The 14,155-nt window shown below is 35.3% G+C and overlaps 1 protein-coding gene across 2 annotated transcripts in view; it reads right to left on the bottom strand.

Annotated features, from left to right (window-relative positions):
- The window catches only part of GLRA3 (glycine receptor alpha 3), an 82,082-nt gene extending 67,940 nt beyond the window's left edge, over nucleotides 1-14,142 (bottom strand). For both annotated transcript variants that reach the window (XM_031066123.1, XM_014311964.2), the window contains exon 1: nucleotides 14,020-14,142. In XM_031066123.1, coding sequence (XP_030921983.1) covers nucleotides 14,020-14,138 — 119 coding nt within the window. In that variant the 5' untranslated portion in view covers nucleotides 14,139-14,142. The remainder of the gene's footprint in view (nucleotides 1-14,019) is intronic.
- Nucleotides 14,143-14,155: the final 13 nt, after the last annotated feature.

The following is a 14,155-nucleotide window of genomic DNA, read 5'->3' as shown; positions in this document are numbered from 1 at the left end:
TACACCCTTAGAAGGAAAGCAAAAACTGCAGCCAATATACATTTAATTGCATCTTACATACATTGCTACACAAAAGCATTTCAGTAAATTATTCTAGTGGTACTCATTCACTGATTCACCAGCAATGGTTAGGTGAATTAATCTCATGACTATTCTCCTTGATTCTATAGCTGGTGATAGAATTCATCAGCTTTTAAAACAAAAAAATATTCAGTGTAACCCTGTAATTTAAGAATGCTAGGAATGAAATGATCCTCTAATTGGTGGTGCTGGATCATCTGACAGTCTTGCATTTTGAAAATTTTAGCAACAAGATTTGTGATACGAGGAAAGCACTCAAAGCCTCTTCTGAGTGATGCAGAACTTCATCAAATACATTTGGTAGAATTAATGGGGAATGCAAGCTTTTAATTTTATGAGGTCAGAAGTATTTTTGTAATGGTACCAAAAAAGGCTTTTTTTGTAATGGTAATGTCTCTAACTATCTGATCTACTAATTAAGTAGGTGAAGGACTAACAAGATCAGAGTTTATAGTAAGCAGAATTTGCATGCATTAGTCAAGATGTACCTAAACCTGAACAGAAACCCCTTTTTGAGAGTAGAATGTTGCAGCATGTGACAGCTTAAAATAAAAAAAAAAAAAAATATATATAACAGGAATGATTACTGAAGGCCTCAAACTGATCCAAATTAGTGCTTTCCTTGCTTTTACAAAAATAAATCCTGCTCTTTTTAGAAAGACAAAAACTACCTTCAATTTTGCACCAAAAAATATAATACATTCATGTGAAGCATAAACAATACTAATTTGTTTGATTTTTGGGGATAAGGCTAAGGTTTTTCCAAATTTTTCCACAGTTTATCACTGAAATGCATTTGTTCAGTTAAGTGGCATGACACAGATATTCTTTTGAGATGTGATGTGTTTAAACTGACTGAGATAGCTGTGTCAGGAGAGAAGTACAAGTCTCTGTGTTTTACGGCAATAAAGAATTTTAAATTTGGAAGCCTTAAAGATTAGCAAATATTGTGAAGTGGGAGCTCAGAAGACAAGATAAAAAATTTTTCAGCAATTATTTTTTTAAATGTCAATAAACTTTAAATTCAACCTCTTCACTGAAAATTAAAATGCCTCATAGAAAAAACACAAACAGACTTTTCTGATTGGTGGCCATTCACCAGCAATATTTATTTATGAATATCTAGTGGCATTCTGGAAAGCCAGGAGCTATGTCAGGGGGTCACAACTCCATGGACCCAGTACTGAAAGTGACATATTAAATAATCTGTCACTGCTGCTCCATTCTAGCTCACACAGAGATACTTTTTTCTGAGAAACAAAACAAAATACAAAAGTAATCTCCTTCTCTGAATTATCCTAGGAAGACAAGCTCTTTACATTATCTGTATTGTGAACTCAGGGTAAGTGAACTCTTAGTTTAAATGCCTGATTTAGACAACATTACCTTCTACCATTCAAGGTTAATACAAGGAGATAATTTTCTTCCAACTCCTTTGTATTCCATTATGAAAATAACTCTATTTGAATAATGATTTATTGGTGAATAAATTAATTTCATTCTGAGGGACAAAAAAAAGTTTCCTATGGTGAAAGAATAGGGGAAGAGGGTGGCATATAATAAAGCCCAAGATAGTAAATGACAGAGAAAGAATTAAGTTTGCAATGTGTTAACAAAGACTGAAATTGCAAGTGCATTTCATTGTATTTCTGCTAAAACTGACAATAATGTGTTTCTTGCTAATTAAAGATGCAATCTCTTTTACTTGTTGTAGGCCATAAAATTGACAGTTCCTTGTGCAAAGAAAATGCAGATTTTCATATCCTGCAATGTTTTAGATAATGATAACTTTATCAGAACAAACACAGAATTCTTAACTCATGTTTGCCAGTGTCATATCAACTAAGAGGAGCAGAAGCATTGTATCACCAAGACTTTAAAAAGGTGTTTTATAAGAAAAACCCTCAAGAAAATTTGAAAGATTTTGTGTGAAATTTAGATTTTCTTCTGATTTTTCACAGCTGTGGAGATAAGTAGAGTTGCACCAGGACACATTTTCAGCCAAAGTAACAATACTTATGTGCAACAAAATAACCCTTTCCATTTTAAGTTCACTAAATATTTATTCTTTATTATTTTAGTGGCTAAAAATGAAAGCTACATTAAATATATAGGGGGTTGCATTTCAGCACCTATTAGAAAAATATTTTCCTTTAGATTTGAATATGTTTTCTGTTTCAGCTACAAAATTAACATTAAATTTTAGTGCTCCTGTAGCTTAGGTAATGGTTGCAAGCATTTTTTCACGTTCCTGAAACCTTTAAGCTGTCATATTTTTATTTCATTTATTAATACAGTTGAGAATTCCTCCAGTTCTACAGTCTTCCTATAGTAATGTTTGTCATGGAAGTAAAATAGCTTGTTAAAGTAAACACATGTTTAACACATGTTAACATAAAGCACCTAAATTATGGACTATAGTTTCAAAAAACTTTGGATTGATATGGAATGTTTCAGCTCATCTTAACAGAGAGAAAAAATCCAGAATAATGTGATTTGAAGTCTTCTGATTAAGTCACTCTGTCATGATCTCTATTCTAGTATATTATAGTCTAGAGATAACGTTAGATTTAATTTTTTTTTTTGTTTGTCACTTAGTTCATATGTATATAAGCACAATGCTTTATACCTTCCTTAGGGGGAAAAAATCTCTCAGGGTAAAAGAAGAAAACTAATTTATCAGCATTCTTCATAATCCTATCTGCAAGGCTTTCTATCTTCATTAAAATATGGATTAAACAAACTGTAAGTTGTCTCTGTAATTTTGCCTTGCTGTATAAGACAAGTTAATTGTTGCCAGTTTCAGCAATGCAACACATGAATTAATGTATTTTATAAATTAGGACTCTGTTTTGAATATTTTTCATTGTTTTCCCAGAAGCACCTACTTAATATTCTTTTAGCCTGTTGTATAGACTATTTTTATAAATTATCTACACTCAGGTCTTAGTTTCTTGCCATTTTTAAATTAATTCAGCCTACCTTTGGGGGAGGAAAAAGCTAACTCAAAGAGGAGCAAAGAATATTTCAAATATTCAAATTCTGACAAATCTCTCACCCTTCCAAGGACCTAATGAATGGGTTTAGGTTTTGACAACTTTATTTGTTAATTAAAAATAGTTACATCTTCTTCAAATTCAATTAACTTTATTTCGGTTTCGGTTGGGTTTTTTTGATAGATTGTACTTGGCCAAAAGGAATGGAATATTTTTTAAAATATTGCAGAATCTGTAAACCACTTTTTTCTAGTAGTCTAAACTTGCATTATTCTGTCACTATAAAAAGTAATTTGTGTGTTCACTAAATAATGGAGAAAAGTTATAGGCATAGATTGCAAAATGACCAAGTAAAATAATTTCTTGAATATTCTGTTATTACACCAGATATTCTTCTATAAAAGTTGTCAGGGTTGAATAATTACATTTATTGTCATGGTTAATGCATGATTCCCCTAACCAGGTGACCCTGCACAGGACCTGACTGGTGTCTTTCACCACCACAATGGATGGTAATGCCGCAGATGACAATGACGCAACACAAGGCTGAAAGGGAAATTAATGCAAATGAGACTTTTGACTGTAAACTGCTGTTTCTCAAGGCAATTCTTCCTAGATCTAGGAAGAACCTGTGAATTCTGCAAACAAAATTCTACAGAGTATAGCTGCTTTGTTGATTCTGTATTTAGAATGTATTCCAAAATGTCCTTTAAATTGTAGATGCTTATCACTGAGTTTCTTAGTTCTAATGGATTTTTTACTATTATGGGAGTGCCCCATCAGCTTTGCATTTATTAGGTTGCTGTACTCTCAACAGTATAACCAGAAGAGTGTTCACTGAAGTGTACGTCTATAGAAGAGACATCTTTCTTGTAATCATAATTAATGGCCAATTAGAATGTCATATGTATTCTGTTCCTTTTTTATCTTGTTTTGCTTGTAAAAATGACTTTTATGGGTTGTAAGCCCTAAACAAAACTGAAAATGGGTTCTTTGCTGTGCTTCTTCTTAATTTTTACTATGCATAAAATTTTTCTCAGAAAATCTTATATTAGAATAAAAAGATTGAGGTTTATCAAAACTAGATAAAAAATTGATTTTGTATTAAAACTCCAGATTTGTAAAGACTGACCCACAATTCAATGACACAATATTCTGTTTGCCTTAGGGAAGCTCTGGTAATATCAGTCCTGTATCTTGAGTGACCATGTGAGATGGCTGTTTAGAAGATTTTACTTTTTCTCTAAAATAAATTTGATAAAAGTTCTGTTAAAGAAGATCTAAATATAGCCTGAAAAGTCACTATATAAAGTATTTTTTTCCCAAAATGCTTCCCATGAAATTGTTTATTCTGACTAGCCAGCTAATTATAGTGTAGATCTGGGTTCTTACTAATAATTTAGTTTTCAAACAAGACAAAATATTTCTAGTTGAAAAAATACTGTTTTCATGAAATGGAGTTTTAAGGAAACATACATGCTTCAATGTAGCTTTATGAAATGTTGACAGGCTTGGGTGGACCATTGTTCAGTGTCCTTTCTAGTTTGTCAGTAACAATCAGTTTTCCAATGTCAATGGAAACGAGTCTCAGGTTCTAATTTTCAAAGACTCTGAACATCTTCCTCACAGAATTAGGAGACTGTTCCTGCTTTCTGCAACTTAAACTTCTTTTAATGCATTGAAAAGTGAGAAAATCTTTTCAGAGCTTTGGAATTTTTTGTGAAACAGAAATGATGATGTTTAACCAACCGTGTTAATTTACATGAGATATGTGTATTTAGTAATTTTTCCTTTTCTATTCATTCTACTCGGAATCAACACTATAATAAATCACTATAAGACTTTCTTTAACAAGAACAGAGTTGAGCTTCAGGGTGATGATGAGAGTGACAGAATTCATGCCATATAATGACAGAACCCAGTATTCCTAATGCATGCACCGAAGCATATTCCTTACGGAATAAGTCAGAGAAAATAATGTGAAGGTTAAAAAAAAAAGTGCTGCTAGCCTTCTGTTCTTCCTCCAAAATTATCCTGGTCCACTACACACATTCTCCTTCATACACAGAAAGTGGTGTTTAAACTTCCCCTCTGATATATATTTAGTCTTTGCTTTTCTAGTCTTCATTATGGCAGCATCCCCTCCAATTATCATCCCAGTATTAGGAACTTTGTGTAAAGAATCCCAAATAAGCTGAGGGAAGGAGGGTCATGACCTGAGCTGATCCCCCACCGCCCTCACAAATCTTCTGCTGGATGAGCAAGGGGTCCAGACAGAGCACCCTCTCCCCTTCCCTGAATCATCATGAAAGCATTGAGGACACCGCCCCCTTCCCAAACAGTGTTAAAGGCTTTATTATGCGCAAGAACTGTTTTCTCCTGAAGGAGTCATCCCTGTTGAAAAGGAGAAAAAAGAGCATTCTGCTAACCATTAATTATGGAATCTAAATAAATGCCTTTGTTCTCACATTTTGATGACAGATGAAAATTTGAGCACTTTTGGATCCAAAGATATGTATGGAAAAACAACAATAGGTAAAGAGAAATAGGTAAAGAGAGAGGGATATTCTGAGAACTTATTTGCAGAGTGTTAGAATTTGGGGATAAGTTTTGAAGATAAAAGGTAAAATATATGGAGAAACTTCCAAATAGTATAGTTGATTCCAGTTCCCCGCTATATTGTACATTTTGTAATCACAGAGTACTGTCTCAAGTGGAGACATTTCATATTAATTTTGTGTGGTAAAAACTTGCAATACTATGTTCAAAACAATAGACTATCAATTTTTAGTGCACAAGAACTGAGGGAAACTACAAGATATTTTATTCTACTTTAAGTCTTGCAAATTAAGAGTTTAGGCAAACTTTGATAAATCTGCTTCTTAAAAAAATTTTAAAAAGGAAAGAAAAGAAACTATCCACAAAGAATTCTTCTAACAGAATAAAGTACTGTGGAATAAATCCACTGTGGATTTCAAAAAAAGGTCTTTTGGGGGATGTATTCCAGATATGATGCTGAAATCTGCTCACTTTGAATTTAGGTGTAATACTGCTGAGTCAGAGGTAATGGATCTGACCCAATAGCATCAGGGAAAACATCCTACAGATGCATATCCCTTCACAGAAGTTCTGTGTATGTGCTTAGGCACAGAATGGACATTTACCCTCAAACACAGGATTTAGGCCCAACTTTGCTGTGTGAAATCAGTGCTTTAGTCATGATTGATTTCAAGGTATTTATTTTATTTTTGCCAGCAATTTACCACTTTGGGACATTTATTTTATCTAGCAGGGCACTCTTAGTCAGCACATATATTGCTCACAAGCCTGGAAGTTCACTTGGTCCCTGAAGATGTCTTAGCCTACTTAGCCCAGGGAATGGACTCTCCTGTGCATTACTGAATCTCATAAAGGACAGTGCAATTTTGAATCCTTTTTGAAACTCCAAGACTTATCAGGACCATAACTCAAGATCCTTTTAGAAATTGAGTCCCACTCTATGCCAGAACATTATAAACCAAATTTTCACAAAATAGTCCCTAAGCTCAGTCCCAAAATGGTCCCTAAGTGCAGTCTCCCACTAAGATGTAAAGTCATAATAGTTTTAAAGAGAAACAAAAGAAAAGAAAAGAAACCTGTGATAACCATGCTGATAATTGTATTAGCCAGGTATTTCTGCTGAGTGGTTAATGTGAAATTGACATTAATTAAAGCTAAGTGTTGGTAAAAATCATACAAAATTGTTAACAGTCAATTTTGTAGAAAGTAATTGGTAAAATTGCATGTTCTGGTACTTGTGGATCCCCAGAGATACAAGGATTACATTAGGTTCACATTTTACTTTTCAAAATTCAGAAAAGGAGAATGCATTTGGAATGTTTTTTAAAAGGAAGTGGAAATAAACTCTAGACATAGTCTTAATGTCAACTGTACATAGTATATGAAGACTTGAGCAATGCTGTGATGGGTAGCATAAGCCAATACTTTTTTAGATTAAATGTGTCTATATACCTATCTTATATCAGACGGAATGGAAAAAAGAGAAAAATATTAAGACAGTAGGTGATGTAGTTATGACTACAGCTTGAATTTTATTAGAGGAAGAAACTGAGTTTGCTTTTTTAATTTCCTAGCTGTTTTTATTTTGCTTATGATAATTTTCCTAAATTAGTTGTAACTGTAAGAATCCCATGCAGGGTAATAGCAATTAACTCAACCTGAGGAACTGTTTGAGAAAATTTAGTATTCCTGTGTTCTACTGTGCTCTCCTGTCTCTACCAGAAGAGCCTCAGGATAACCTGCTGCCTTGCTTTTTCCTCTAACCATTGATTTTTATCAGTCTGTAGCCCCACTACTTGTGCAGCTCCACTAATTCAACAGCTCCATCAGTGACCATGATCATGTCAGACCAGAGTGTTCTTGAAATTTTCTACCTTTTCTATGGTCTTAAACTGTTTCTCTTGAAAACTGCATTTTGCTAATGTTTCATGCCACCAGAAAGAAACTTCAGTAATAATGATATCCAAGAGGACTGATCTTTTTTAGGGAAGTTCCTACCTAGAAATAGCTCTGACTCTCCCTGCTGCCCCCACTCATTTTGTACATCAGAGGTAAGCACAGAGAAGTAACATGGAAAAATTGCATAAAAATTTGGAGGGTGGAGTCACTGTCCCTGCAGATGTTTAATGAAAGACTAGACGTGGAACTTAGTGCCATGGTCTAGTTGACATGGGGATGTTCATTCAAAGGACATGATGATCTTAGAGGTCTTTTCCAATCTAATTCTGTGATTCTGTGATTCTGTTCATTATGTGGAAAGTCCAGTTAAGTGTAGATCAGGTGTTATTACCCTGTTTGCTATAATGTGTTGTCAATAATGTGTTGGAGTAATTCATTAGACATCTGACTGGAAATGTAATAATGAAACACATTCTTTTATACTTGTATAAATGTATACCATCTATTTTTTTTTTCTCATTCTTTCTTTTTATTGTCACTTCTTCCAATGCCACACCATCTAAAGGCAGAAAGGACAGCCAGAAAGGCTACTATTTCCTCAGAAGCCATAAAAAATAATAGATTATACTAGGAAAAAAGTACAGTCTTCAAGATTCTCACCCTTTTTTCTTGACTTTACAGTGCAAACTATTCTGCTTTCTAATGTTCTTTTTGTTTTTCTGTTTTGGTCCTGCATTCTTGTTAAACATAGTTTTCACAGTGTATTTTCCTGCTCTCTGAGATGTTCCCTTTTTGCTGGTAGTTGATATCCTCAAAAAGGTGCTTTTTACGTGACCTATTCATGATGCCTATTTATCAGTGAAAGTGATATCTTCTGTTTCCTATCTCCCTTCACTGATTCTTTCACTAAACATCATGAAGTTTAGTAGGAAAAGCAGTAAAGAGGACAAGAAGCAACATCACACAAAAGGGCTCTTCATCACTTATTACTTGAGAAAAGCTGATTTGCAGGAATAATTCCCTATAGGTATTATTACATAATACTCAGTAAGGTCATTTGAAGCCTGTATTCTGAATCTGTTAAAATAAGAAGCTCTAATCTTGTAAAAATTTTTATTTTCTCTGATTGTCAGGATTTCTAGGGTGTCTGGACAAAACCAATATTATAGAAGAGCTATTACATTTATCATCATATGGAAGCACAGCACTTATCTCACAATACTACTTGCTTTCAGTTGTTGTTACCATCAGTTGGCTAGGAATGAATTAAAAGAAGTTGAAAAGTAAGAAAATGTCACTAGCCCTGTAAGAATTAAAATATTCATGGTTTTAATTGAAACTTCTGTATTATTTAATTTTCTTAAAGGTTATAGTACTATAAACACAAAAATATATACATAATATATAAATATATAATCCTTTCCTGAAATTATAAAGATTATAATCACTTAGAAAAATCACCAAGTTTTTATAGAAATAAAGAATGAATAGCTAAAGCACTAATCAAATTTTTACTCATGAAAAGTAAAAATTGTAGCTATTTGGTACAAAAGGATTTCAGTGTCTTCAGTGGTATAGTTGAAATACAAGAGAAATCGGTAGAGCTGAAATACAAAAGATTTTGAATTTCATATTCAAATAAGGGGTCACAAAACCCCTTTTGGTCACTTTTGTCTGAGTTTTGGAAAGTACAATGCTTCCCTAAAGGTACTGATGCTCTCCTCCTAGACTTTTGGAAGGATCCTTCATTACAGGTGTTTGACTGACTGGGCTCAGTGTGAGCTCTGGTAACTCAGCTTTGAAACAGAACTGTTTGTTTTGTAGAACCCTCAGCAGGGATTCACCTCTCTTCTCTGAGGACTTGTGTTTGTTTTTCCTTTTTTTTTCACCCTCAGAAGTGCTGGGGAGATTCTCCTGCTCTCTGCACGAGCTAGTGTGCAAGCATACTTTCACTCAGTCTTGTACCTTCATCATTTTAATCTTGAGCCTGACCTGCTGACCTGACCCTTTGGCTTTGACCTTGGGCATACCTCTTCATTACCACCTTTGCCCATCAATTTGAACTTTTGAATTGTTCTTCTCCTGCACAAGTGCTGTGGGACTGCAAACTTTTATGGCAGAATCCTGTTCCTTCCTGCGTTGCTCTAAGTCTGAGCTCCCAGCTCGCCTACCCTTCCTGTGCTACTCCCTGAGATGCACTAAGTGCTTTTCATGGGACCTGGAGTCTGTCACCTGATTTATTCCACAGAAAGTAACTTTCATATTAAGTCTGGGCTGCTGAGGAAAGGTAGTGTGCCTCAGTGCTGTCATCTTGCTTTAGTAGATTTTCTTTTACAAACTTTTATTCACATCTTGATTTGGATGCCTTTATTTCTTGAGTAGCATTGTAGGTCTAATTATTAACATACTAATAAGCTACTGAAGCTTTATTAGAGCACCTAAAAATCTTTATTTTTAAAGATGTTTGTGATGCTGTGTCAGAATTAATAGTTTTTAGCTGTTGTATTTTTTCTCTTTCATTATTTGAAGGAACTAATACTGGCCTAAAGGATAATGACTTCTGCCTCTTATAGCTATCACCTGAAATCAATTTGCAATGAAATGCAGGAACAATTTCAAAATCAGTTAACCTTAAACTCATATGCCCCAAAGTTAGGTTGCATGGAGGTTTTTCCCACAAAAATCTGGTTTTTAAGAGCAATTATCTGTGTCTGTGATACTGTTTTCTTTAATGTAAGTTCAATGGAGTACTGAAAAGAACAAGGAAAGAGGCAAGAGTCTAATTGTAGCATGATTCTTAGTCTATGCTAATATAGATAAATAAAGAAATACCACATAGGGAGAATCTATTTTGCATTTCCCCAGTGCAATCTACCTTTTCATCCTGTTCTTTCCTCATACACAGGTCTACATATAAAATAGATACATTACATCCCCCGAGGAAAAAGCAAATACCTTAAAGTCCCCAACAGCGTAGCTCTAACAGATCAGTGCTGGTGCCCATGAAAGTTCCTGAGCTGCTATGAAAATGTTTTTGACTCACAAATCTGATCTTTGCATTTACCCTACAAATATGATCTTGCTTTCATCATGACCTTTTGGAATTCAGGCAAATCCAGGGGATTTTTTGTTACCACTATTACTTGGTTGAAAACTCAGGAGAATACTCAGTCTTAGACATTATTATAACTTCAAACTATATCTCAGAATTTTTTTTTCTTTCTTTGGTAGTAAATGACAGTTATTTCAAGGCTACATTACATTATTTTCCCTAGACTTTGCCTCTTTTTTACACCTGGACCCTCTTAGTATCACTCAGGCTCAGACTGGCAGTAATATTAATAAGTAATAGGTTTTTTTATTTTGGGTCTGATAATAGATTTTCTCTCTATCCTCAAATATATTGCATAAGCAAGAGTGTTATGTGCTTTAACCATTGTTTTTCAGGTTTAAAATCTATTAATACATTATCAATATGTGTGTTAATCTGTGATATAACAGTACAAACATGCACAGTACTATGAAAGACTAGGGATAATCATGAAATCATTAAGGTTGGAAAAGACCTCAAGATCACAAAGTACAACCTTTGACTGAACAGCACCTTCTCAACTTAACCACAGCCCTAAGTGCCATGTCCAGTCATTTCTTGAACACCTCCAGGGATGGTGACTCCACCACCCACCTGGGCAGCCCATTCCAATGCTTGACCACTCTCTCCATGAACAAATTCTTCCTGATATCTGATGTGGATCTTCCCTGGCACAGCTTGAGGCCATTTCCCCTTGTCCTGTCACTTGTTGCCTGGGAGAACAGGCTGATCCCCACCTGGCTGCACCCTCCTTTCTGGAAGTTGTGGAGAGCAATAAGGTCCCCCCTGAGCCTCCTTTTCTCCAGATGAAACAACCCCACTCTCTCAGCTGTTCCTCACAAGCCTTGCTCTCTAGACCCTTTCCCAGCTTCATTGCTCTTCTAATTTTTTTCCTACATCTTTCAGAGACTAAATAATTAGACCCTATAATGACCAATATACATCTTGTTTCAGTCATTGCAATTTCAAGGATCTTTTGATGCGGAATGAAGAATGAGTTATTAAAAAAATTAATCAGGTGAAATTTCTTCTTGTTAAGCATGCATCTTGAAACTTTGCTCATTAAAATAGCCAGTCCAAATTTATACTGAAAACCATCTTTTTTTCCTATCTTCACAGGCATGTAATTTAAACATTAATTTTAAATAGCCTCAGGGCTGTTGCACAAGCAATGAAGGCTTTTCTTGTTAGTTGCATTCAGTTTTCTCACACAGCCTTTAGTTTCTTAATGAAGAATAGAAAAGTTTTGAAGTTTCACAATGTAAAAGAAGATAACATCATTTCTTCCAAAGTGTGTGAGTAAATAAACCACTTTGACTGTTCCTAGAAATCCATAGCACACCCACCTTCCCATCAAGTGTTATACAGCTTCTAAGGCTGGAGTCTGTGTCTAACAGAGAGTAGGAGCAGCATTCTACTATTCCCTCCTCCCTTTGCTCCAATGGGAATCATTTCACAAGGCTTAAGTTGGAAAAGAAATAGAATTAATGGCTCTAGGAAAGTTGAGAATTTTACAGGTTTTCATATTTTACAATTTTTTCACTTTTTTTCCATTTTCAAAATGTAGAGAAGACTCCTATGTGTTTTGAACTGGCTCAGGTTTCTCATCTATTATTTCTAGACCTAAAGTCATCAGCAGTCTCTATCTTGAGATTGATATGGAAGATAAACATGGACTTTGAGCAGCTTTCTGAACTCTTTCTCCAACTATATAGTCCATGTGCACAGTAACAATGTTCATTATCATAAAGTGACTATTTATGAGCAAAATGTTATTACAATACCACAGTTATCTGGATGTTGAAGATAATAGTTTGAATTTATGCTACATAAGATATCTGCATATGTTTGGAAACAATTCAGTATTGGTACAGATTTATGTTATGAAGAATACCTCTATGACTTTCATAACTGACTTTATAGCTTTTTTCCCCTTTGGAATAAATGTTTTTACATTGTTAAAATAAAGGATGAACAATTCAACAGTAGGATGGCATTTGCATAGAATGTAATGGCAGAGGAGAAATAAGTTCTATAAGTACATTGAAATAGAATAAAAATAGCATAGTACTGCTTTTATTGCTTACACTACACAAGTGTTTGGTCACCTACACTGAACATTAAATACTCACTGCAAAATTTAAAGTGTAATATACATGCATTAACTCTTTCCTCACAGTGTCAATCTCATACCATGTGACCAAATTTCTTAAAATCTCTTTCTTTTGGCACAATTACAATAAAATTGCATTATAAAATATTTCTGTTACATATGTTGACATCATTAAATTAACTTCAAAATGGAAAGATTTGCTATAAACCTGTGAGCATTTATGAAGTTTGCCATCCTTGTGGGGAATACATGCTGCTGGCTTAACTTCATGGTTATAAATCCCTACATGTATAATCCCCAAACTCTCTTTTCAAATTTAAGTTTCGATTTTTGTCTGTTAAATAACAATGTGATTCTTAGAATAGTCTGGCACTGTCATGTTATATGCCATAGTTTGTTTATTGTGATACAAGGCTAGAATGTTTGTTGATAACAAGCATGGCTAATTGCATCAGCAGTGAATATAAGACATTGAAGTCTCTTTCTCTGGAAGTGTGGTGATACCGGTTCTAAAATGAACTTTCTAAGTTCATTTTAGCCTGGTATCCCCACACTTCCAGAGCTATGTGTTTAAAAAATGCTTGCATTGATATAGTAACATCACTTAACCTAAAAAGAGTGTGCTGGGCTGAGAAAGCCGTATGAACCTCGGTCTTCTACTCAGGTCATAATTTATGGATATGTTGCCATCTTTCATAATACAAATCGCAGACTGTCGGTAGCACAGCAAATGCTTTCCCTCTTAAGGGAACTTCTGTAGACCATATTCTCTCAGAAACACTCAGCCAGTGTTTCTCTGTTTCTGCACAAGACTTCCGACCTAACACAATCTGTGATTTTCATTTTGCTGAACAGAACTGACAGTAATAAAGAAGTCTTTATATTCCCAACTCAGATCATCTTCCAAAACTTTTACATATAGACACTTAGCACCTTAAGAATTTTCAATATCATTGATGTTACAATTCCTGCTAAAAGCAATGATAAAATTCACAGATCTTACAGGGAAACTATCTGCGAGCAAGTGAAGGAAGTGCACAACATCCTGCTTGTAAAATTCAAAATGGGATTCGGGACAGCACAATGATGTGAAGCCGTTCAGGAAGCGTGGAGCTCACGCATTTAGTTTCTGTGCCCACAGCCTGGCTGCCGAAGGTAGCCGGGCGTTCGTGGTGAGGAAAGGCGGTGACCGCGGCGGCTGCCTGCACCCGTCCCAGGCACTTCAGCTGCCCGACACCCGGGAAGGGGACACCTCTAGTTCCCCAAAGAAAGCAACTTACCTGAGCAGGACCGCAGCTTCCCACAGATAAAACCCCGAGACAGCGGCGCGGAGGTACCTAATCCGGGCCATGCTGTTCGGAGACGCGGCGGAGCCCGGGACCGGCGGCGTCGGAGGCATCGGAGGGGCTTCGCGGG

This window comes from Geospiza fortis, unplaced genomic scaffold, assembly GCF_000277835.1.
Source record: "Geospiza fortis unplaced genomic scaffold, GeoFor_1.0 scaffold40, whole genome shotgun sequence".
NCBI lineage: Eukaryota > Metazoa > Chordata > Aves > Passeriformes > Thraupidae > Geospiza > Geospiza fortis.
Note: the sequence above shows the minus strand (reverse complement) of the source record. Positions and strands in the feature narration are given on the sequence as shown.